A 26153-nucleotide genomic window follows, 5' to 3' on the forward strand; every position below is an offset into this window, starting at 1 on the left:
AGTGGGCTGCTTTGACTTGCACGGTGTCAAGCTTCTTGAGTGTTGTGGGAGCTGCACTCATCCAGACAAGTAGAGAGTACCCCATCACACTCCTGACTTGTGCCTTGTAGATGGTGGACAGACTTTGAGCAGTCAGGAGGTGAGTTACTCGTTGCAGGATTCCTAGCCCCTGACCTGCTGTTGTAGCCACAGCATTTATGTGGCTAGTCCAGTTCAGTTTCTGGACAATGGTAACCCCCAGGATATTGATAGTGGGGAATTCAGTGATGGTAATGCCATTGAATGTCAAGGGGCGATGGTTAGATTCTGTCTTGTTGGAGATAGTCATTGCCTGGCACTTGTGTGGCATGAATGTTACTTGCCGCTTGTCAGCCAAAACCTGGATATTGTCCAGGTCTTGCTGCATTTGGACATGGACTGCTTCAGTATCTAAGGAGTCCCAAATGGTGCTGAATATTGTGCAATCATCAGTGAACATCCACACTTCTGACCCTATGATGGAAGGAAGGTCATTGATGAAGCACCTGAAGATGGTTGGGCCAAGGACACTACCGTGAGGAACTCAGGGTCGTGTCCTACCCTGAGTCCTATCTGATACAAAAGTGTCTGGCATGACTGAAACTTGTCCTTAGGTTTTGGATGTAGATGTAAATCATATCCATAAATCCAGAAACAATAAGTAGATGTATTATTGACCCAGGGCTCGCCATCTTACTCAGTTACTTTGTGCACTGGGTCACCCACTTCAAATTGTAAGGAGCAATAATTCTTTCCTGTGGGACTATTGGACATCAGAAAAGTGTAATTCCAATATTTTCCATTTTGTATTTTGTAAATGAATGATAACGTATGATAAGCTTAATATCACTTAGTTTCTGTAACTCCATTTAAACATTTTTATAGTGAAAGCTTGGAAGGTCCTTCTATGCCAGTAGCATGGCATGTTGTTGCATTAAAATGGAACGCAATGGAGTAGGACGTGGGTTCTATCTGTTATTTGCCTCACCGTGTTTGAAATAGGAGTACTGCAAACTCAACCAAGCAATCTGGAAGAGATGATGAGTGGAGACAAGTCACTTTCTCAGATAAAGGGAAGGAATCAAATGAACGTAAGAACCAACATTCGCTTAAAGGGATATTGATAAGCATAGGTTGTGCATTTGTCCACCCACTTCAACTAATAGTGTGGGCCAAAAAATTGAACTATGATGGCAGTCATCAATTCTCTCCAATAGACGATATGGAAGTAGAGGTGTTTACCTGTGCTGGGCTTTTGGATAAGACTGTACATGTGTTTTTGTTAAATAATATCTTTTTTACGGGAACTAAATTTGGGTAGTGAAAATATTATTGGCTTCTCTGGTTCTCGTTCCAAACATTATTTGTATCATCATTAGTAGCCTCTTAAACTGGCTGTGTAGGAAAGTCCATGTCATCTTCCTAACTATAGTTCTGCTTTCCAGATATGTTATAACTGACATTATTGGCAAGGAAGAAGGCCTGGGAGTGGAGAACCTGCGTGGAGCTGGAACCATTGCTGGAGAATCCTCCCTCGCCTACAATGAGATCATCACAATCAGTCTGGTAGGTGTGACAGACTGTGCTGCTCTGCAATTATAGGTTTACGAGTGGCATTGCTCACAGTAAGTTAAATGATGGAATGTTTCATAAGGATAAGGGAGTTATACCATATAATCCACCGTGTCCTGCTGCATAGAGGGAGCGATGTTCCTTTAATATCACACAGAAAACGCACGTTTAAGTCAATTGCTTAATTAGTCAACTTTGAAGATTGAAAAAGTGATAGGGCGGAGGTCAGATTGTTCTTCCTGATCAAAAATGGAAACAGTGGATCATCCTCGACATTGTCCATAGGACATTGGGCTGCATCTGATGTTTTATAAGAACGGGAAGATGATACAGTTATAACTGTTAGTAATAAAATAAATGGTTAAAATGTAAGAAATTTAGTTGTAGATACGTATAAATTATACAAATTAAATTTAATGAATAGAGAATTGGATGGAATTCTATGTTAGGTGGTTTTCATATTTTCTATGCTTAGTAATAAAGGGAGATTTAGTTAAAAGTAAATTATTTAGTAAAATTGTATATGGAGAAGTATTTATGTAGTCTGGAGGTTTAAAGCCATTGAGGTTTTGCTGGAAATGAGATGATGTAGTCTGGCTTTCATGCTCAATATTTGTGCTGTATCGGAGAGAGAGGAGCAGTGTAACATGTTCTTCAGTTCCATAGGGTAAAATTTTTCACTCGACGGGCGAGCGCGTGCCAGTCCCGACCGAGTGTAAAATGACGCACGATGACGTTGAGTGAGTGTCCTAACGTCATCACGCACCTGCGCGATATTTTGGTCGGCGGGGGCGCTGAGGCAACTTTCTGCCTCGGAGATTATGTCGCGCGCTCATGCGCAAAGGTCGCGCTTACCCAGCTTGCACTCCATCCCCCCCAGCACAGGCAGCGCTCAGCACTGCCATTCATGTTTCACGCTGGGCGGGCCTTAATTGGCCCATCAGCGTGAAATTGCCTTCCGGGCCTGATTGCAGACGGCGGTCAGGAAGTCGCCTGCCCCAGCCCGCCCTCACCAAGCCCGCACGCCATGGGAAAAATCCTGCCCATAATGTTGTTCAGGTAATGTTTTTAAGGGACGCTATCTGACGTGTATGTGACTGACATCAATGGTCAACGGGGAGAAAGTCATTAATCATTTTTTGAATGGGACAAGAGCGCTTGTTTTTTTTTTAAACTGCGACAGTCTTGCAGAGTGGGAAGCTTGAGTACAACCATGGGAGTGGGTGAAATAAGTAGTAGATACTTAGAGAAAGAAATCGTGAAATGGAGTAAATTAGCAACAAGACCATTTTTCAATTATCTAAGTGAACATTGATACAGAAAGGTAAATATCATTGTTTCTAGTCACAGGGAATTTTTGTATTTATCACCTTGTAATAAAGTTGATGTGAGCCTTGTTAGGAAATTGATGGTCTAGCTTACACCTGGAGAATGTTGAGATAAAAGTGCTTTCAAAACATGTGCAACTTGACTCTGAGGACAGAAATTTGGAGAAAAATGTAGTTAACAGATGTGTGTCTGAAGCAAGAAAATATCCCAAGCATTTAACAAAAAGAAAAGGACTTGCACTTGTTGATAGTTGCTGGAGAGGACTCCACTGTGATAAATAAAAGCTAAAAAAAAACTACTTCATAAGACATGACAGAGTATAAATTATCCTGCACGCTATTCATAATGTATTACTTCATATGTTTGATGAAATTCCTCTATTCCTGTTTTAATGGGTAAAGAACGTAATCAAAATGGCAAACTGCAGAATTTCACCTGAACACAATAACTGTTTGTGACAAATACAGTATAAAGGAACTTCTACTCCAGTATCTATCAATACCATCTTCAACTGTTAACAGCTAGCAGAAATGTCTGGCCAGAAAAACTTCATCCATTTGTATCTTGCAGGTGTCGTGTCGTGCAATTGGAATTGGAGCGTATTTAGTGAGGTTGGGCCAACGTGTGATCCAAGTGGAAAATTCCCATATCATCCTAACTGGAGCCAGTGCACTGAACAAGGTCAGAATAAAGCATACTGTTTCCTATAATAACTGATACAATGGGCGGAATTTTACACCGGCGGGATTTTACGGTCCCGCCGAAGCCAGTGGAGTTTAGAATGGCTCGCCGCATTTGACTGCCCTGTCCACACCACGAGGGAGCCGTAAAATTCCGGCCAATGTTGCCGAATTAGAACCAAAAAGCCCATCAAACCTTTTTGAACCTGATTTGAACCATTGAAATTTCCATTCCCACTGCCATGACAAGATGTTGTGATGGAATGGGCAGGGCTCATATCAAGGGTTTATGCAATCCACCTGTACAGAGAACAGGAAGTAGGAGAAGAACTGATCACTCTTCTCCAAAGTGGAGATGGTGCATCCAATCAACAGAAGAAGTGAAGTTTCCAAAAAGTAAATTGGGGTGTTGTGCTTTGATCGCTAGGACTTGTGTTCAAATCCTGCTAAGAATGATGTGTTGAAACATTAGGATCTGCTGCTGTAAGGATCCTAGGAAATTAATTAAGAACTTGTGCCAACATGGAAGTGAGCAGAAAAGGCCCATATAACAAAGCTGTCACTGATTGAATATTTGAATGGTAATCTTCCTCCATGAACACAAAGCAAGCTGGTAAATGCAGTAAGAGCTATTTTGGGGGAGAAAGGGGGGATTTTACTCCACATAGAATAATGTTCTTATCTAAACTGGAAGTGCTGATGGGCCACTAGCAGCAAAACACATTCTATACCCCAGAACTGAGGCTGCTCACCCTGATTTTTACTGACATAGAAGTTAGCTATCTGTCCTTGCCAGGCTGTTGTATTTCTAGTGCCCATGATTGATTTTTTAACTTACATTATTTTGTTTCTGACAGTGTAAGCTAACTGCATATTATCTTTGATTTGAGTCAATGTTATGCGTAGCCACAGTGGAAGAAAATGGTTATTTTTTTTCTCTCACTCCACCCTGTGTTGTTCATTCCTAATAGGTTCTTGGCCGTGAAGTGTACGCATCCAACAACCAGCTGGGTGGAGTGCATATCATGCACAATAATGGTGTTTCGCACACCACCGTTCCGGATGATTTTGAGGGAGTTTATAACATCTTACAGTGGCTCTCCTACATGCCTAAGGTATGACTGTGTAGATTTACAGCACAGCTCTGTGTGAATACAACTTGTAGTAAAAGATGGAAGTTTCTTCATTAGTTTAAAGCTTTCAAAATCTCAACTGTGGATTAACTATCTATACTGAACTTTGCTGGCATGATTCTGATCTGTCTAGTGTAAATAAAACAGTTTATAGAGTCTGTTGAAACGAAGTAGGGTTAAGTTTCATGATGTTATTTTCTGTTATATGTTTCTGCATTGTGCTATCTCGAAAGGGGTAGAGTGGGTGAAACTATTCAAGCAAATGTACTTCCCCAGAGGTAAGGAAGGAACATTTTAAGGACAGTCTTGCCCATGTCCCTTACCATTAAAAAGTTAACAGTCCATGATGTTTCAAACAGAAATTTCTCACAACTACAAAGATTTTTATTCCTTTTCATAAGGGGGTGAATTTCTTCACCTTCCCCTCTCCCCAGTTCTCTGGTCTTTGTGAGCCATGTGGTCAAAAGTGTGATTGTAGGATGATCTCTCTGGCCTCTAGTGATGTCTTTCCAAGCTGCCTGTCATAAAGCATGTTAAAGTAGCTTTTTAATATTTTCTTTTTCTATCCCAGGGGAAAGTGTTGCCTCTGATTAGCACCTCCCTACAGGAGAATAGTTCAAGTGTAAGGATTAAACCCTTTGGGCAGGACTTTTGGGTGGTCAGGTCCAGGAGTGGCCAGAAAACAGTCCACCACCCGCCATCGGCCCCCCACTGCGATTTCCCGCTGGCTGGCCAATTAACAGCCAGCCAGCGTGAAAGGCACGCTGAGAAGCTCAGTACTGCCGGGGTGGGAGGAGTGCGAGCGCAGAAGCCTGCGCATGTGTGGGGGAGTGTGCATTGAATCCTCCCTGAAGGCAGGGAGCTGCCTCAGGGAACTGAAGAGTTTTAAAATCAGAAATAAAGTTTTTGAGAATGTGAAAAACATGTCCCCCCCAAAGAACTCACTCACATGAGCAAGGACGTAGAAACAAACATAGAAAATAGGAGCAAGAATAGGCCATTCAGCCCTTCGAGCCTATTTCACCATTCACCATGATCATGGCTGATCATCCAACTCAATAGCCTGCTCCCACTTTCTCCCCATATCTTTTGATCCCTTTCACCCCAAGAGCAATATCTAACTCCTTCTTGAAAACATACAATGTTTTGGCCTCAACTATTTTCTGTGGTAGTGAATTCCACAGGCTCACCACTCTCCTGGTGAAGAAATTTCTCCACATCTCAGTTCTAAATGGTCTACCCTGTATCCTCAGACTGTGACCCCTGGTTCTCAGCTCCCCCACCATTGGGAACATCCTTCCTGCATCTACCCTGTCTAGTCCTGTTAGAATTTTATAGGTTTCTATGAGATCCCCCCTCATTCTTCTGAACTCCAGCGAATACAATCCTAATCGACTCAATCTCTCCTCATATGTCAGTCTCACCATCTCAGGACATAGTAAAAATGCTGTCAAAACTTTTTTATAAATCCGCCCGTGGATGAGGTTTCCTAAAAAATCCAAAGGCCGCCTGGCCGATTCGCCCACCTGCCAACTGTAATGTTGGACGAGCAGTGAAAAATAGCTTTAAATTAATTGATTAATGGCCTAATAGTCCTCTTAATTGTTGGTGGGCACGCTGCCAACTCTAGTGTGCACCCGCCGTCCGAAATATCGCGCGAGTTTGCGATGACACCGGGACGCTTGCCCGACGTCATCGCGCGCTATTTTACGCCCGACCTGGTCGGGCGCGCGCCCACCCACGGGACGTGAAATCCTGCCCTTTGATTCAAACTAACATAAAGTCCACTTAATACCTGATAAAACTAGACATTCTTGGGATGACCAACACAAGGCAGGGTGTGACATCACAGCATTCGTACATCATTTACTGATGGCTTATTCATATCTTGTTGTTCCAAATATTTACCTCACATGTTTCCCCTGCCCTTCTGTAAAGGAACTAACTCTGATCAGATTAAATATTAATTCCTATCAGGCTATCTTGTGCTATATCTTTTTTACATGTAGGATGAATGAATGCATTAGGATGAATGCTTGTTTTATTCTGTTGCTATAGAACAACACAAGCCCCGTTCCTGTGATCTCCCCAAAGGATTGTCCTGAGAGGGAAATTGATTTTGTCCCTACCAAGGCCCCATATGATCCTCGTTGGATGCTGGCTGGCAGACCTCATCCAAGTAAGAACTTCGTTATTAGTACAAGTGATGATTTAATGAATGGCTGCAATTTAGTGCCTATGGTTTTGGATCCAGAAATTCCTCTAATTATTTGCAATTATCCCATGAGTAAAACTGCTGAGACTACATCATGCTACTTGGGGAATAAATGTAATGGATGGGAGAATATCTAGTGAAACGTGTTGGAGAAAGAATAAGCACTAAAAAGGTTTTGCCACCTTGTGACCAGCATAATGGAGCAATTTGTTTCTTAAGTCATTCTTCTTAATTTGCAGCAATCAAAGGTGCCTGGCAGAGTGGTTTCTTTGACCATGGATCCTTCAGTGAAATCATGAAACCTTGGGCACAGACTGTAGTTGTGGGAAGAGCAAGGTAAGAACCAGTAAATTGCATTTAGATTAAGGTTAGGGGAGGGACGGTTAAATACTACAGCTTTTAACCTATCCCCTTGTGTTCCCCATAAACTCCAGATCAGCTCTATTTCATGATCCTCCTCCTCCCGAAGTCCTCACTGTGTTGAAATCAAGGGCAGGATTTTTGGGTCGTTGGGAGGGCGCCGTGGGCGGGCTTGGGAGTTGCCGTAATTTCACACTGGGTGGCCAATTAACGGCCAGCCAGCGTTAAACACACGCTGAAAGGCCCAGCGCTGCTGGGGTGGGTGTGGGAGGAGGGCGAGCGCTGAAGTCAGTGTGGGCACGACGGAGTGTGCAGTGAAAGCTCCCTGAAGCCAAAGAGCTACCTCAGGGAGCTGAAGAGTTTTAAAGCCAAAAATAAACCTTATGAAATTTCGAAAAAAATTTGCACCCATAAAAATCACTCACCTAAACACATTGATGATAAAAATTTTGCCCTAACAGTTTTCTAAATTAATATCAGAATCCTCATCCCGCCCTTGGATGAGGTTTCCTCAAAAATCCAAAGGCCGCCTGACAGATTCACCCACCCACCCGCCCGCCAACCATAACGTTGGATGGGCAGTGAAAAATCCATGTCAATTACTACATTAATGGCCTTAATAAGCTTCTTAATTGTCAGCGGGTGCGCTGCTGACTGAAATATCGCGTGAGTGCGCGATGACGTCAGGACGCTCACCCAACATCATCGTGTACTATTTTACACCCGATCAGGTCGGGCGCACGCCCGCCCACGGGACATAAAATTCTGCCCCAAGTTCGTTAACGCTATTTCCTACTGTAACTCATACCTCAGCCTTTCCTTCCTCCTACAATATACCCAAACTCAGTCAATGATCTATTCACTATTTGTTGATTTAACTTCATCTTCTCTCCAATAGTTTTCATCTTGGTGGTATTCTGCACTATGGGCTTTGGACCTTCACTCAAGTTTCTTTAATAAATTGAATGCCAAAGCATTTCTCAAAGGGAATTCCCGAAATACTCAAAAATGTGGCTTGTTTGCTAGGAAGTGCAGTTTACTCATGAAATACTTTTAATGAGCCCCAATTCATTGTCTGTGCAATTGATGAACAAGAAGTGCTGCAAATGGGGATACAATTATAGAGTCCACTTCACTACTTGCACATACAGAGCAGCTTATCACATCAGTGTGTCTCAAACCTCGTCACGTAATGAACTACTTTTGAAGTGCAGTAATGTTTATGTAGACAATTATATCATAAGAGCAGATATTGAAGGCGCTAAATAAATTGTTTTAATTTTGTAATGTTAGGGCTGCTAGTAGTCTTGAGTCTAATACCACAACTGCATTTCAGAGTGCGGGGGGGGAGGGGGTTGGGCGGAGAGAGAAGGGGCTACATAACACATTAAAATTGGCAGCAAGACTCACTGTTCACTGAGCTTACTCTGAGAGCTGATGGCTCTAAAAGCCACATTTATGATTTTTAAGGTTTTTAAATTGAACAATTAAACCCAAGTATATATCAATTTTGAACTCCGTTAGAGGTAACTTCAAGAGGAAAGCTGCAAAGAATTGATTCATTTTAAAACTACAGTAAAGTACATGATTTATTTGGGCACAATGTATATTTTATTTGCTGGTAGTTGGTGTGGGAGACATTACTCAAGTTCTTTGTTTTTAGAATGAAAAGTTCATCCATGAGCAGCACCAAGAAAGATCCATATATAATTGTATCTAGTGTGTGCTCGATACATGTCAGACATCCGATATAAGAAGATAAGTCCTGATTAGCTATTGAAAAATTGAAGCAATAAAGAAACACTTAGTTCACAGCCTCTGAGACTGTCTGTCTCCAGCTTGTATTTGAATCCTTTCACGGTTGTCTGTCTTAGCAACAGCATAATCTCCCAAATGCACTATGATCAGTGCTATGGGAATCCACCAACAACTTTAAAAGAAAATATTTAGTTTGAGTGAACCTGAATTGAGTATCTGATTACCTTGCACAGGTTAGGAGGCATCCCTGTGGGAGTTATTGCCGTGGAGACTCGGACCGTTGAGTTGACAAATCCAGCAGATCCAGCCGACCTGGAATCAGAGTCAAAAGTGAGTGGTTAGTCACTTTGGAGAAGCAGTGTCTGAGAAAAAGATGAAAAAAAAATTCAGCCCTTAAGCCGCCTATAAATTAGATCAGTGTAAGCTGAACTCCTTTGGCTGAACTAATTTATGTTTCTGTCTAAAACTCTAGCTGTTCTTAGCTGGACTGTAATTGCCTGCATTTAGCACATCTGGGCTAAGGAGGAGGGTGAAATCTGCAAGTGTGCCTGCTCCTGATCACAGTCCAGTGAACTCTGAGAGATAATATAGTCATTGGATACAGCTTTAAGATCAAGCTTGGCTGTGATGTCTTTTGTGGTCGAATGGCCTGCCAACATTCTAGCTTTGCATATGAAGAATGGATATTTGAGCCAGTAAAGTAGCCTGTTGACACTTCCAGCATAGGCTCATACATGAAAACTAGCACCTTGGGCAAGAAGCAAGAAGGCTGTCAGGATTAGTGGAATGGTAATTCAGTTCAAGTTGCCACCTTACAGGAGAAGAGGGGCGAATAAGGAAAGCAAGTAAATTCCAAGTCCTCCAATTGCCAAGAAATTTGCAAACATGCTACAATAGGGAGAAGAAAATGAACAAACAGCCCAGAATTCACTGAAACCAGTCAACGATTAGTGCCTTCTGTTGGTAAACTTGCCCTTGCCTATTTAATCTCTATGATATTTTGCATTGCAAATTGCTGAAAGTGCACGTTACAAACAGTGCAGCACCTTCTACAGGGCTTCTAGGATCTGAGTGATCAAGGCAAGCAACTGATCTTCTTAACCAATCAGTTTCAAGGATTGTAGAATTAACAGTGCAAGTTCTGAACATGGAATGGTGAATTCAATGTCAAATCAGGTACAGAAAGAGAGATAAAGAGACGGAAAGAAAGATTGGGTTAAGAGAGAGAGGAAAGAGAGACAGAAAAGAAATTTTAAGAAGTTTTTAAAAAGTTAAATCTCCCACCAAACTTAAAACCTGAAGGAATGTAACTCCACACTTGTAATGGGTCATTTCCAAAGTCAGAGAGATTGCCTGGCAGTAATTCATACATATCATTCTGTTAATAAGTTGATTAGAAATAGACATTCTTAACTTCCTGTGGCGAGTTTAGTTCATATCTACTGTGCGAGTACAGGAACTTTTATGTCATTCAAGCATTTGGATAGTGAGTCAGACAGCGAGATGCAGTTTTCAGGAAGCTAATCGCAGATGGGCACCGCTCAGAGATTTCAGATTTTCATGTTTAATTGCACATCTCCCCTTGCCTGAAGTTGCTTCGTAATTTGCACATAAATACCAGAGCGCTGTTAGCCTCATTATTATTTTGACAGCAAATTTTGTAGCCCTATTTTTGGCAGGAGTAGTATGCTGCAGTAATCCTCAAATAGTTGAGCAAATTTCTCAATTTATGCGCATAACGGGCTTTTTCTGTTTTATTTAACAGATTGTTCAGCAAGCTGGACAGGTGTGGTTTCCAGACTCTGCTTTTAAGACTGCGCAGGTCATTAAGGATTTCAAACGAGAGCGACTCCCCCTTCTTGTGTTTGCAAATTGGCGAGGGTTTTCTGGTGGAATGAAAGGTAAGGCCTGTGGTTTCACCAAAACAAATTACCCCCAGAGCTGCATAACAAGACTCTGTAATGTTTGTGTGCCTGTAGAGAGATTGTTGCATGATGTATTCAAGGACATATACCTTGCTGGTCATAGTGAGGCCAGCAAGCACCTTTAGGGAAGAGAAAACAATGTTGTAAAAAGGGAATGGCATTGTCAATGACTTTATTGTTCCCACAAGCTCCAATTCAACTGCATTACTTGCTTTACTTTATCTCCCATCAGGCATTGCATTTATATGTATATAAATACATGGAGGTTACAACATGGAAATGGGCTTTCCGGCCCAACCAGTCTGTCTCGGCATTTACCTTGCATGCAAGCAAATAAACACATCCTGTTTAATAAACTTTCAACCCTTTTCCTTTATCTAGCTATTCAACTATGGCCCATTAAATATTTGGCAAGAATCCAACATGAGATGCCCTTGTTAATCTTTTTATTTTGTTCCGGCCTTGTTTCTCAATCAACAATTTTAAAAGTACAGTGTAACCTCCATACCAGAAGGAATGCCTGCTGGATTATTGATCATTGCCAGTGTTTGGCCTTTCATGTAAAGTACAACATACTCAGGAACATGAGTTTGGAGAAGTAACAGTGCAAGTATCAAAAAGGAACATATAGATTAATCAGCACTTAAAGGACATAAAAGACAAAAAAAAAGGAGACTAGGAGCTTGACAATGAGGTGAAATCTTATACAAAGCTTTGTTTGTGAAGATTGTAGTGGGCAATTGGAAAATTAGAAAATCGAAATGTGGAGGTTCCACTGTTATCCATTCACAGTGGCATAGCTCTACTTTGAGGTTGTAAGGACCTACTTTGATATGATCTGAAATGCTTCTACTTTATGTTTTTATTTTCCAAAATTCAAGAGAAACTTGACAGAGGCTGAGGATAAAGACCCTGTGTGGCTGCCCTTCTGCTGAGTTGCTGATGATTCTGATTTGGACTTTCTGAATCCATTTTCTTGCCTTTTCCTGTTAGACATGTACGACCAGGTTCTGAAGTTTGGTGCCAGTATCGTGGATAGTTTGAGAGAGTTCCAGCAGCCTGTGCTAGTTTACATCCCACCTCATGCTGAACTCCGTGGTGGCTCGTGGGCTGTTATTGATCCTACGATCAATCCACTTTACATTGAACTCTATGCAGACCGAGAAAGCAGGTACTGGTATAATAATGTTCATAAATTCTACTGTCAGGTGAATATAACAAGCCTCCATCAAAAATTCTTTGTGATGCAAAGTCTACTTAGGATGGTTTGCTCCTCCTCCCCCATCCATTCACTTGGTTAATGTCAACTGAAATAATTACCAGTTTTTCCTAAGCTAACTACAGGAGGAGTTCAGCTGGCAAAGCTGTTTTCCCCAGTCACACCATGTCATGGAACTGTCATATAAGTTGGTGTCTACTATCTTCCACACGTTGAGGTAGATGTTGACATGTGGGATGCTGCAAAACTGGCGATAGCAATTTGGTAGCCACTTTGCAACTCTCTTCATTTTTACTTTCATCGGCTGTTGAACCACATCCCAGTGAAGAGTTAATACCTGCAGGAGAGGGCAGGAAATTGGCAACAGTAAGACAATTAATAAATAAAGCCAGTTGTTAGGGAGCAGATGGTATCCAAGGGGTAGTGCTTTATACTCGCCCCCTCTCTCTGTCTCTCTCTCTCTTTCTTCAGACCTCATGCCCTAAGAGGTCATTGGAGACAATGGACCTCCATGTGTTGGTCCATGGTTATGCTTGATAAGGTACTGTAGTGGTTTTCCATTACCTTATGCAGGTTCTGGCTGACCAGGAGACACCCCTGCTCTTACTGCCTGCCATAGGCCTATTGGTAAGATTTGGAGGTTGATAATCAACCTGATTGGCCATGTTATGTATGCTCCTTCCATGGCCATCAAGTTCCGAGTGGGACTCTAACCTGGAGCTTCTGCCATAGAGGTAGGGACACTACTACTGTGCCACTAGATCTTGGAGTGAAGAACCTAAAAAGGTTGGGGGGAGGGTTAGAAGAATGAAACCCCTCCGCTAGGGAAAGGTGGCATTTTAACCTATTTTGCTACAGTCACAAGTTAGATGTCCTTGCTAAAAGCTTTTCAAAATGATTTTCACAGTTCATTGATTCTTAACTATGATTAAACATGAAACACATTCTCGGGAATTCTCTCCTTTCCTCACTCCTCAGGGGTGGTGTGCTGGAGCCTGAAGGCACTGTGGAAATCAAGTTCAGGCGGAAAGACTTGGTGAAGACAATGAGGAGAATTGATACCATTTATTCAGGCCTTGTAGACCAGTTGGGTAAGGAAAATGCTACCCTGTTATCGAAGTATCTTAATTTTAAACATGGAAACCCCTCCCCATTTGTGCCATTGCTTGATCCTCTGACCAGTGCTTGCTTAATTTTTGTAGGCTTTCCGGAGCTGTCTGAAAAACTCCGTAAGGAACTAGAAGCCAAACTGAAAGCACGAGAGGAGTTCCTGTCTCCAATTTACCACCAAGTGGCAGCCCAGTTTGCTGGCCTTCATGACACACCTGGCCGGATGCAGGAGAAAGGAGTTATTACAGTTAAAGAGAATTCATCTGCACCTTCTCAGTCTTTATGGGGCAATTAGATGGAAAGTGGGTCAGCAGTACTGAAGTGTAGAATGTGGTTTAACAGCCATAATCCCCCTTATGATGAGGTCCTGATCCCAGCTGTCCTGTTGAGAAAGGCGTTTTATGACAGCAAGGCACGTCCTGCAAGAAAGAAAAGGTGGGAGTTATGGAGGGGGTTAGGGGGCACATTTAGCACCTGATATTCGCTGAAGGGTGACATCCTGATCCTGACCATGCAAAAGTGGAGGCCATAGGGAAAATGCAGCTCTTTAGCTGACTGCTCAGTACTTCGTCATGTTCACTGTTCTAGGAAAGGTAGACAGTGAAGTGACACTGTAGGAGAAGAAGGAAAGGTTGGAAAGTAACCTATATAATTTATGATATCATTAAAAACCTTCAACAGGTTGGAACCTGTAACGCCTGTCTCCTGCATAGATCCGTTATACCTAAGTTTTCCCATCCATGTAGTCTTAAGACTCTTGTACCTTTGTAATGTTGCATTGCCTTGGCTGGGTAAGAATTATTTACGATGTCTTGATAATGCCTCTGATGTAAACAAAGTTTCTTCATTTCATTTGAAAGAAGATTACTGCCTGACACTGCATATGATGTATTTTGTATTGTTCTTTTTTGCCCCCATGGGTAGCCTAATCTAAGACGCATGATTGTTCGTGATCACCCCTAAGGCATCTCACATTTCTGCCATTTTGATGGCAATGCGGGGAGAGGTGCTCAAAGGCAGCTCAGGGTTTTGGTTGGTGGTGGTGGGGTGGGGGAGGTGGGGCAGCAGGAGTGGGTGGAAGGAAGGAGTAATGGGATGAGCCTAGTAACCTTTATAGCTTGCTCCTTATTTTTGTCATTTGCTATTGTGCCTTCACTAATGGAATGAATTATGGTCACTGAGTGTCCTCTTGTAGCGCAGTTTCCCAGTGTTGCTGTCAAGCTGTTCTGGATCTGACTGTAGCCTTTGTTCTGTCTCAGGATATCCTTGAATGGAAGACTGTGCGCGCGTTTTTCTACTGGCGTCTCCGCCGTCTGCTGCTAGAAGAAGTGGTGAAACAAGAAATTATAAAAGCAAATCAGGAACTGAGTGATGGCCACATTCAGTCCATGCTGCGGAGGTGGTTTGTGGAGACAGAGGGAACTGTCAAGGTCAGTGGAGAAGAGATGGCACTGCTAATGTGGAGGTGTCAGTGCAGCCTTTCTAAATTTATTAGTTGATTTTTTTTAATGTGTTTGGGTAGCAGGATTTCAGAATTGCAAATTGAATAGTTTTCTGCTTTGTATCCAGCGTCCACATTAAGTAGTTACTTCTGATACATGGAATTATATAGCAATTACAACATTGACACTGTCCTGAATTAGGGGTCAGGTCCTGCTCGCCGACACGTAAAATGACGCGCGATGACATCGGGCGTGCTTCCTGACGTCACCACGCATCATTCTGATCTTCAGTTCGGTGGGTGCGCACCGGAGTCGGCTGCGCGCCCGCCGAACTGTCAAAGGCCTGTTAAGGCCATTTAAAAACCAATTGTCATAATTAACAGGGCTGCCTGTCCAACCCATTTAGGTTGGTGGGCAGGTGAAGAGCCCAGGTGAAGAGCCCAGGCATGCGCGTGAAAGAGCGTAAGCCCCGACTCTTCCCCCTCTCCCCGCCCACACAGGGAGCGCTGAGCGCTTCTGGGTGCATGTGACGCTGGGCGGACCTTAATTGGCCCACCCACATAAAATGGCGGGCCGCCGCCGATCACAAGCGGCGATTGGCTGCGCGCTTGCTCGCGCCTGCTCCTGCCCAGCCCGCCCGATGGGGAGAAAATTCTCCCCACTGTCATTTCATTGAAACCAATGAAACAAGTCCATTTTGGTGCTTATCCTTGACGCAAACAATCATCCGAATTGCACATGCCTACTCTGTTCCCATATCCTTTTATCCCCCTTCTCCTTCAATCACCTATCTGACCTAATCTCTGCTTCGATCACTAACTCCAATGCTGCAATTCACATTCAAAACCCTATTTTAAAAAATTTTCTCCTCTCTATCCTAAATCTTCTACATTTAATCTTGTACCTATGTTCCCTTGTTCCAGACCCATCAATCACTGGAAACCTTCTCCTTCTATCTACTCTGTTTCATCTCTTTGGAATTTAAGCACCTCTCTAATGGAGTGAATAGGGAAAAACCATTTCTCCAGATAGGGTAAAAGCAAAATGCTGCAGATGCTGGAAATCTGAAATAAAAACAGAAAATGCTGGAAAAACTCAGCAGGTCTGGCAGCCTCTGTGGAGAGGGAAATGGAGTTAACATTTCTTCTCTTCTTCAGAGCCCCAGATAGGTAGTCCTCCAGATGGGGACTCAGTAGCAAGGGTTCATCAATTTAAAACAGTCACTGGGAATGAGGAAAAAGGTAAGAAGAATTTTCTTTGCGCAGCAAGTTGTTGGAGCATAGAATGCTTTGCCACAAGGAATTGTTGAAACTGAGATTTTTGCACGCTTTGAGGTAAAATTTGATGATAAATTGAAGCAAAAGATGATGAGCTATGGGGCGAGAGTGATTGCTGTGGTGTGTAGGGCCAAATGGCTTCATTCTGTGCTGTAAACTTCAAGTATACTCGCAGAAATAAGCAAAAAGTAGATTTTGAAAATTTAGCTAGAGAAATTAGATCAATAGATTTAGTAAATGTAATGCTTTCACTTGTCTTGCATGTGCTAATTACCTCTTTATGGAATAATTTGGGAAAAACGACTTGACTTGTCAGTAGTGGGAATTGGGTCAGATCATGTCAACCAGAGCATTAGTAGGTATTCCACAATTTATTTTGACACTTCTGGGCTAAGGAGGTGGAAATAGATAAAGCCAGGTCCCCAACCTTATGTGTGCATGTGAGCATGTGCTATAAGGTACTGGAGGATAGCTAATGCCCGAAGTACACAGAGAATAATGGAAACACCATAGTTCTTTTACCTTTTTATAGTCTATGGTTTAGGAGAACCACACTGTATTGATATGGTTACTAATGCAAAGGGAAACTATTCCCTTAGTTTTGTCTGAATTTAATGTCATTAATATTTTAAAATATTTAAAATCATTAAAACAACCTCACCTGTTATTGAGCTGAAGGGACATGTCTTCAACTCCTGACGTCATGGGAGAGGGGATGTAGCTTTGCCGACAATGCTAGGCAACTTACACAACTGCATAGTCCATGTTCCCATTCCTTGTCCCCAGGCTTAAGTAGCAGCCCATACAGAAGTAGAATTCCAACATCAGTATTGTGATAGTGTATCTTCCAAGTTCCATTATCTATCCCATTTTTATTGGATCTCCTTGCTTGTTTTGTGCAGGCATACTTGTGGGATGACAATCAGAAAGTAGTGGAATGGTTGGAGAAACACCTCAATGATGAAGACGACACTCGCTCTGTAATCCGAGAGAACATCAAGTACCTGAAGCGTGATTATGCACTAAAACACATTCGCAGGTAGGTGTATTTATGTGTTTTAGGACAGCAGAGAAGATGGTTGATAGCGAAGAATGTCTTCCAATTGAAGACCAGGCAACTTAATTTAAAATGATTTTGTACTTGTGTGTGTAAAATTCAGTGCATGGGTCCTAATCCTGGTCCATTGACCATGTAGGAGCTATGAAGGGATAGGAGGTTTTCCATCTGGAGTCTGGTGATGCAGATCAATAAATGTCAGCTCCCATTAGTGACCCAACTTCTATTTATCCCAGAGACAGATTAGGGAGATTGTGAGGCTCTCGTGATCATTTTGAGGCAGTCACTGGATACATAAAATTGCATAGAATATGCAGCATGGAGCAAGGCCATTCAGCCCAACTGCTCCATTATGCTCCACATAAAAATCCTCACACCTTTCTTCATCTAAATACTATCGGCATAACCTTCTATTCCTTTGTCCTTTGTATTTATTTAGCTTCCCGATAAATGCATCCAAGATATTCGTCACAACTACTACATGGCCAGAATTTTACGTTTGGTGTCCGGGTGCACGCCCGACATGCCCGAGTGTAATATGACGCGTGATGATGTCGGGCATGCGCCCAGACATCATTGCGCACTCAGCTGCGCGCCCAACGATAATTGAAAGGCCTATTAAGGCCATTAACAGGATAATTAACTTGAAATTTACACCCAAACCTAACGGTTGGCGGGCAGGCAAAAAGACCAAGCGACCAATCTGCCTTTACATTTTTAGGAAGCCTCATCCACAAGCGGGATTAGGTTTCCTAAAGCTAATGCACATTGAATAAAAACTTTATTTTGAAATTAAAAATGTCCCATCTCACGTGATACATGAGAGGACATGTTCTATTAAATTTTTATTGTCTTTATTAATTTTTTAAATAAGCGCTTCAATCTCCCTGAGGCAGCTCCGTACCTCAGGGAGATTGAAGCGCTCTTTCGTGCGCATGCGCGAATTGCGTGCCAGGCCTGGCTCTCCCTCCTCCCCCCGCCCGCACAGGCAGTGCTGAGTGCTGCCGCTCACGAAGCCTTAATTGGCCCGCCTGCGCGGAATCGTAGAGAGGAGCCGATCGCCAGCGACGGTCGGCTTCCCAACCACCCCTGCCTGCTCCCGCCGAGCTCGCCCGACGAGGGAAAAATTCTGGCCCATGTGATAGTGAGTCCCACATTCTAATCACACTCTGCAAAAAGAAGTTTCTCCTCAATTCCCCATTTGACTTATTAGTGCCTATTTTATATTTATGGTCCTAGTTTTGATTCACCCACAAGTGAAAAAGATTCCTACCCTTCCAAACCCTTTCATAATCTAAGGTTCCTCCTCAGCCTCTTTTCTAAAGACCCATTAGTCTTAATTAGTTCCATTATTTTGCATGCAATGGAAGTATTAGGAATAGATTTGAGAATTATCTATACAGTAATAACCTCATAAACAGCTTTGGGTGTTCAGGATAATCTGTGGCAGAGGTTAAAAATTCAGCTAAAGGGTAGAAAACAAATACTTGTCAGAGGATTTATGCCTGATTGGGGAGAAGTACTGAAGGAGTGCTATGGGCTCGGTGCTACTATTTCTAATTTAGATAAATGACCTAAATTCAGAATACAACGTGGTCGGGTTTTCAGATGACTCCAAACTTGGAGATGCAGGAGGCAGTTCAGAAATTACAGAATGAGTTGGACAAAAACGGTCTCGATTTTCCTTTCTCGATAGTGGTGAACGCTATAATCCGGAAGTTGTGCTGCAGCTCAACGGGCTCCAGAGGAGCTTCCACTGATGATCCTGCTACTCCTAGTCTTAAAGTGGCTGGGATCAATGAGAATTCCACTTATCCACAACTTGCACGAATGTTTACATGCAAAAAATTAGGGCTCTTCGTAAAAATGCGATAAACATTTAAGTGCACTTAACACATTTTAAGAAGTCTGCCAGAATCTGTTCCTTGGGTATCAACACCACCCTGCTACCGTGCCCCAAACCCCTGCTTCCCTGGTTCTCCTTCCCCCCACCCACCCTCCTCCTCCAACCCCACCGATTTCCCTTCTAACCTACTCCGCTGGCTCTTTTTCCCACCTGTCCCACTGGCTCCTTTTCCACCTCGCCCCCAAACCGCTGCTCCTCTGTCCCACTGATGTGGGAAACAACACTTGAAGGGGAGCCAGGGGAACTGGGGATATCAGGAAGAACATTTTTATTGCCAATTGTGACAGTTTACAACAACAAAGCCTTTATCCACCGGTAAACTCCGCTCAACATGTCAATTCCTGCTATGCATTGGTTGGACAAGGACAATGGAAGGTAGAACAACATCTCCAAACGGATGGAATATAAATCAGGGGAAACAGTGATCAGACTGCACCTTGTCACTAAGGCACCGGGGGACATTGAAGCATTGAAAAGATGAGCCACAAGGCTGAACCCTGGAATTAGGGTCTGGGTTATGAGGAAAGGCTGGAGAAAGTTGCACTTTTCAATTTGTAAAGAGGATTTCTGAGAAGTGATCAAATGGAAGTATTTAAAATTATCAAGGGAATGGGAGAGGCAATTTTAAATCTGTAACTTTCTTTTAAATTGCAAGAATAGGACAGGTTAAAACTAAAAGGTAAATTTTGACCTGTGTTGTACTTATTCCAAGAATCTGATGTTCTCACTGAGTTCTATTTCTCAATTTTTCCCTTAATAACCAGATAAGATGAAAAATAAACTTGAGATAATCCAACTGAAACTTAATGTGTTAAAATATTTTATTGTATTTTTTTTGTTGTTGCTATTTTCAGCTTGGTTCAGGTGAATCCAGAGGTTGCAATGGACTGCATTATTCATATGACGCAACATATCACCCCAGCCCAGCGTGCACAGATCACTCATCTCCTAACAACCATGGATGGCCCAGCTTCATCTTGAGTGAATGAAACTCAACATTATTGACCACTTCAGGGAGATTTGAACAACGTGCACACCTCATCATAATATTAAAAGTAAGAAACTGAGGGGTTGGGGGGAAGAAAGTGTCCGGGAACATTAGTCCTGTGCCTTTCCCCAGCCATATGCTGGCGAGCCAGCCTAAAGACCCTCTAGTAGTGGAAATTACAGTTATCTGTCTTCATCAGTACTCAGTGCCTAAGCAGTTCTTCTTAGCCCTGGGGATAACAATCCTCCGAAGAAATAGTTTAACTTTGGGCAGGGGGTTGACATTTAGTGCACTCGGATATTCCACTGAACTCCAGCCACATATAGACTTTGGGTGTGATCCTTACAGCCTCAGCATTGTATGCCTGTTACTGGCAATACTTGTGCCAGCTGAACCATCCACAGAAAAGTATTTTCCTAAATGTCATCTAGAGACTGAATTTTGCGGAGTATTACATCTCTTGGAATTTTCTTCAAATACCTTTGCCCGGGAAGTGCAATTCACAGATCATGTTTCTCACAGAAGCAAAGCAAAAACAACTTTTGAAAAGTCAATTAAATACTAATCATAGTGACTGTAATATGGCTCAGGCAGTCTTGGCTGATAAACTTTGACCTCGTGCAATAAAGATCACCACAATGTAATATGTGGTGGAGATCTCATCCTATTGAATATCTGCGTTTTCCAAGAGGCTAAAACGATCTCCATTCACAGCAGCAGCTGAATCCTATCACAGTGACTATGATCTTTGTGACTATCAATTGGTTCTAAAACTGTTGATGTGTTAAAAGCTTCTTTAACAACTTCTGCTGTCCCAAACTGCTGCAAATAAAACCAGTCTTACAGATAAACTAGCCATAGTGACTATTACCAGAGTACTATTTGAGTTGCCATACATAGCCTGGGGATATTTGTGACTTCTCCTTCACTTGATGCCTTCAGCCATTCAATCCACCTCTGGGCTTTCATTCACCAGTCATCAAGCTTCAGACTGTTCCACCTACTTTTTTGTTGCTTTTCTTTAAGAGATTGCTATTTTACCTTCCACACGCCAGGTAAAATGCAGCAATGACTCCTAGACCACCTCTTTCCTCCACTTGTTAGCACACAATCGATAATTGTAATCAGGAGCTCATTGTGTAGAGAGTCACAGATGAAACCCACATTTCATCATTCTGGAGCATTGTATAGCTGAGATTGACCCTCATGCAAGCAAGACATTGGTTTAACACTGCAGAATAAAGAGGCAATCTTTCAATAATGCCTACCTAGTAAGCCCTGACGATGTTAATTATTGGTGGTTTTTATTACAATACTGTTATAAAATTTCAGTTCATTTATGAATGTATTTGGTTGTCCTTAATATTTATTTATTTTATACATTGTCAGGGCAGCCTGGATATAGTTGTTTTGTGTTCACTTTTTCTGCAGAGATCTTGATCTGTATAACATCAAGCATTAAAAATTGCTAGAATTAACCAGTAATCTTCAATTTAAAGAAACAACTGGTTTAATATAAAATGATAGCGAGGTGGTTACAGTATGTTACAGAACCTTCAGCCCAAAGCCAACTCCAATGGGATGCTGGCTGTAGGGTCCTAGTAAAACGAGGTTAGGTAGTCTCAATCTGATCCTGATAGGCATAGGCACAAACTGCTTCTAAAACTGCAATATCATTCAGAGAGGTTGTAAGGAAGACGTGCGGAAAGTAGACATGTAGTTGATACAGTGGAAGTGCTTTCTTTAAATTGGGACTAAGCAACTTAGTTCAAAATCAGGGAGTGTTATCAGCAGCTAAGTGACATTATATCTGTTCTGGGGAGTGTTTGATGCTAAAACTGGATGTTCTATTCCCCAGCCTGAACACCCCTCATCCTGGTAAGCAAAACTTTGATCAAGCAATTGTTCCTATATATGCTCCTATGTATGAACCAGAATGGACAGCTACTCTTTGTAAATAAAAGTTACCACTTCTCGTTAAAGTTTCATAAAACATTTCTCTTTATTGCTTGCTAAAATGTTACGTGTCTTTAATGGGTTAAAGTGGTGGGAGCCAACCCTGGACTTGATAGGATACAGATTTAAAGTTTGTTTTAAAAAATATTTTTGTATTATCATAACTTTTGCTTTATTCTAAAGAAAAATATGCTCAGTAGATAAATATCCAGGTAGTATAAACTGTAATCTGTGTGTTTTTCTATTTGTTTTGTATATAAAAGTTGACTAGCTCCATTCTGATGAATGGGGTGCTCTAATAAAATGCTGTACATTTAGAGATTTTAGTCATCAGGCAGTGTTGTATTGAACCTTATGATCTAGAAGATCTCAGATTCAATTTTGAAGATTGCCGCTTGCTATTTAGCGACTCTTGCAGGAAAGTACGAGGATAGAATTGGCTAGTCTCTGGTGTCCTCCATAGTAAAAATGTATGTCAGTGTTTGGGTGGAGGACTGAAGGTCAGCTGGCTCCCAGTACACCGAGAGGGGTCTACAGTTAAGTTGTATTGCAACGAGTGTGAACCTAAAGTGATGTGAGATTGCTTTGTAGAGGTAACCTATAGCTATATTGGAAATTAAATTGCACATAGGTTAATGTGACTGTAATGTATAATGGGCCTTTTGCATTTTAGCTGGGTGGAGTGGTTGGCTTAATTATTTTTTAATTATGTTCAGATTTTCAGTTTTAGTTGCATATATAAACATTGATTGTGTTTTTTTTCCATAACATTTGAAACAAATATGAAGGAGTATAATATGCTGGCCATTCCATTTCCCTTCCCTCCCCAAAAGAAAACTTTTGCACAAATGTTGGTGGGCATCCTTAAGCCTCACTGCCACATGTGTGACATTACAAAAGTGTTAATTAATTAGTGTCTCAAAACTGTCATTACTAACAGAACAGTATACCTTGAGGTGAATCAATGATTGGCCCATAGTTACTGAAATCACAGTTTATTAGAGAGCAGCAAATAATTAACTGTTGCTCCATTTATAGTAAAATGCTTATAAGGGCGATAAGAATTAAAGCCAAAGTCCCCTGCTGCTGGCATATTGGTTCCTCTGCCTTTGTGGGTGTGCTATTGATCTTGAATCCCTGTGGATATGCATGAACAGCCTTGGTTAGAAGAACTGAATGAAGATAAACCATGTCCATTTTGCTGACTCTAACCTAATATTCTGTCAAGATGTGTAGTCAGTCTGAAAGTAAAATCTCTCTTCTCTGTGGTAATGATTATTACGCCAAGACTGAAATTGAAAATTTGGTAAGATCTGTCATAGATCTTTTTCTTGACCCGGGACTTGCTGTTCTACTTAAATAAACCATTCCAAGCATGGAAGTCTGGCCAATGAGATATTTTAGCAATTTACTGATGAATAAAGTCCTTTTAGACCAACCGGACAAATACTACATTCCGTTGGGGATCAAAGGTTATGGGGAGAAGGCGGGAGAATGGGGTTGAGAAACTTATCAGCCATGATTGAATGGCGGAGCAGACTCGATGGGCCGAATGGCCTAATTTCTGCTCCTATGTCTTATGGTCTTACTACACTATATTAGGGGTGAGGTAGGAGATGGTTTGTGGGGAGCATAAAAACACCAGCATAAACCAGCTGGACTAGATGGCCTGTTTCTAAGCAATTCCTTCTCCCCCTCTCAGCTTAATAAAGCGTGAAGTTTTGCATAAACCCGACCAGCACAGGATTGTCACATCTCTGAAGGATTCAGGAGATCAGTCAATAACCAGGATATTGTTGTTTGGCACTGATAGCTTCCCAAGCCAATGGATGAGCGATTCTGTTTTCTCTACCTGACTCCCACACGTGCAACATCCATCCTTTGAAGTAGAATATTTTAAGTTTGAGTCACAGCGCTATCTGGAACTTTGGCCTTGTTTGCCTTAAATGCAAAATGCTTTGGCAATAATAAGTCAAAGTTCCATGTTCTTTCTGAGAAAAGAATCTCAACTACTTTAACCACAGTCATGGCTCCTGTGGCCAAGATTGCTTGGTGTGTTAGACTCTTTGCTGGCTGTTGGAGATGGAATTACTCACAAAAGGGCAACATTGATGCTCATCCTGCAGGTCCTCTAGGGAACTGGGGTATAACTTGGATTAAATTGAACCTAAACTCCTTTAATCAATTGAAAACAGAGAATAAACTTTTTTTTAATGTTCCAATTGTATATTTGAGATCTACAAGTGTAAGAGCCAACAACTGGATTCAGCAGTACTGTCACATGATTCCACAATGATCAAATTATTTCAGGTTACTTAGGAGACAGATGTAAATAATGTGCCATGACCTTAAACTCTAGCTTTGTGCTGGCATTTCACACTGAAGGGGGCGGGAGGAAACTAGAGTCTGGATCCTGATGCAGAGCACTGGCTGTAGCACTATAGGAATTGCCATCTTGTTTACAGTACAGCCCAGCATTGGCCCCGAGCACTAAATTATAAAAGACAAACAGTACCACACAACAAAGGAAACACCAATGTGGGCCTGCTCTCCAATTTACTGCTAGCCAGATGAGAAGGGGTATTACCAGAGATCTGCGAGCAGGTGACCTATATGGAAGTTAGGGGAGGGAGAATAAAGAATATTAAAATTGCATTTTTAAAGTATTTTATAAGGTTTGAAAGCCATTGTCCTGTTTTAGCAAAAATAAATCCAACAGGACCATTTCAAATTTAAATATTTATTCATATACCTAAGACATTTTACATAAAGCATTTCATTACTTCCTAGTTAAGATATGTCAATAGATTTGAAGCTAAATGAGGGGAAAAAAAATCTTAACAAATATTTCCTTCCCCTCAGAGATAAATTTGAGATAAATCTCATGTTCTATCTGGTTAGTTAATCAAGTTATGACAATTTTTTGAAACATACCTTGTAATTGTAGTCTCCCACTTGTTGGCCAGTGTCAAAATATCTTATGAAGTTTCTGACATGATTTTTGTTAATGCTGGTTTGGAACAGTGGTAAGTTTATTTTATTTGAAGAACTACCTCTTTTCCTCCTCTCAAAAGAACTTTAAAACCATATAAGAATCAGTTTTATAATGAATCCTTTAATGATGAAAATTAAGCTCCATCTATTGCCAGCCACATTAAGCAATTCGGGATGACTGATATTATGGGTGTGTGTATAGAGAGCATAGATACTCTCACTTCCTTTTTTTAACAAATAAAGTAGAAACTCTATATTCTTTATGTGCTTCCTGCATTGTGGAGATTGCTGAGAAGTGCACATCATAGGTTCTACAGACGTGATTCAAATCTGATATCCTCTGATGTTTGTACTTGGCATGCTTGCGAATCCAATTTTGTCCAATAAATATGATTGAATTTGGAAATTATTTTAAGTTAACTAAAAAGTGGTCTATTCCTGGGAAGTTTTTTTTTAAAATGAACATTAATTAGATGCCCATACCATGTTAAATTCTGCCTACTTTTTGGAAGAGCTGGGTCATTCTGGTTTATCCTCTAATAGTTTTGCTGGTGAATTATATCTTTCATTCCTCGTGAATGTCTCATGAAGCTACTTCAGAGAGAGACTCCACATATGCAAAGCATTGATGCTAATTTAAAACTTCCCATAGCAACCCTAATCAAAAGACTATCCGAGCCCGAGGGAAGAGACGTCAAATTGTGCCTTCTCTTTTGGGAACTCGCATGCTTAGCATCCCACTGGTACATTTTTTTCTTAATATTGCCAATTCCTTCAGTCTGTGGCCCTTGAAGTAGTGGACTGAGCCTGATCCCACAATCTGATGTAGTGACAGAAACATTGCAATCAATACAGCCAGAGTTGTAAATGATGCTTCAAGGTTGAGAAACTGACACTTTATCCATCAGAAAAAATAGCTTTTTTAAAATAACCAGCCAACAAGTGGAAACACTGTATCTTTAAGAAATATTCTTGTAAACAGTGCTTAGTTCACATGAAACAGGTTCTCACTTATCCTTAAAACAATAAATATAAATTAAAAATATACAAAGGGTAATACTGTCTATCACAACAGCACCAACACATTCCACTGTACTGAGCTATCACAATGCACAGAACACTTACAAAGCAAAAATAAAATTCACATTTCTAGGCTCTACTAAAAATTGTTTAAGTTGAGTTTTAGGCCATTAATGACATTCAACTTTGTTTCT

The 26153-nt window shown here is 41.5% G+C and overlaps 1 protein-coding gene across 4 annotated transcripts in view; it reads left to right on the top strand.

Moving 5' to 3' along the window:
- The window catches only part of acacb (acetyl-CoA carboxylase beta), a 133387-nt gene that overhangs the window by 105943 nt on the left and 1291 nt on the right, over positions 1-26153 (top strand). For 3 of the 4 annotated variants that reach the window (XM_078554432.1, XM_078554433.1, XM_078554434.1), the window contains 13 exons: positions 1464-1584; positions 3490-3600; positions 4571-4714; positions 6791-6911; positions 7187-7283; positions 9299-9395; positions 10831-10966; positions 11984-12161; positions 13188-13300; positions 13412-13566; positions 14579-14749; positions 16941-17077; positions 19856-21982. In XM_078554432.1, coding sequence (XP_078410558.1) covers positions 1464-1584; positions 3490-3600; positions 4571-4714; positions 6791-6911; positions 7187-7283; positions 9299-9395; positions 10831-10966; positions 11984-12161; positions 13188-13300; positions 13412-13566; positions 14579-14749; positions 16941-17077; positions 19856-19982 — 1708 coding nt within the window. In that variant the 3' untranslated portion in view covers positions 19983-21982. Of the gene's footprint in view, positions 1-1463; positions 1585-3489; positions 3601-4570; positions 4715-6790; positions 6912-7186; positions 7284-9298; positions 9396-10830; positions 10967-11983; positions 12162-13187; positions 13301-13411; positions 13567-14578; positions 14750-16940; positions 17078-19855; positions 21983-26153 lie in introns of those variants that run through there. The other variant, XR_013578235.1, reaches the window with a different exon arrangement.

This window comes from Cetorhinus maximus, chromosome 12, assembly GCF_964194155.1.
Source record: "Cetorhinus maximus chromosome 12, sCetMax3.hap1.1, whole genome shotgun sequence".
Taxonomy (NCBI): domain Eukaryota; kingdom Metazoa; phylum Chordata; class Chondrichthyes; order Lamniformes; family Cetorhinidae; genus Cetorhinus; species Cetorhinus maximus.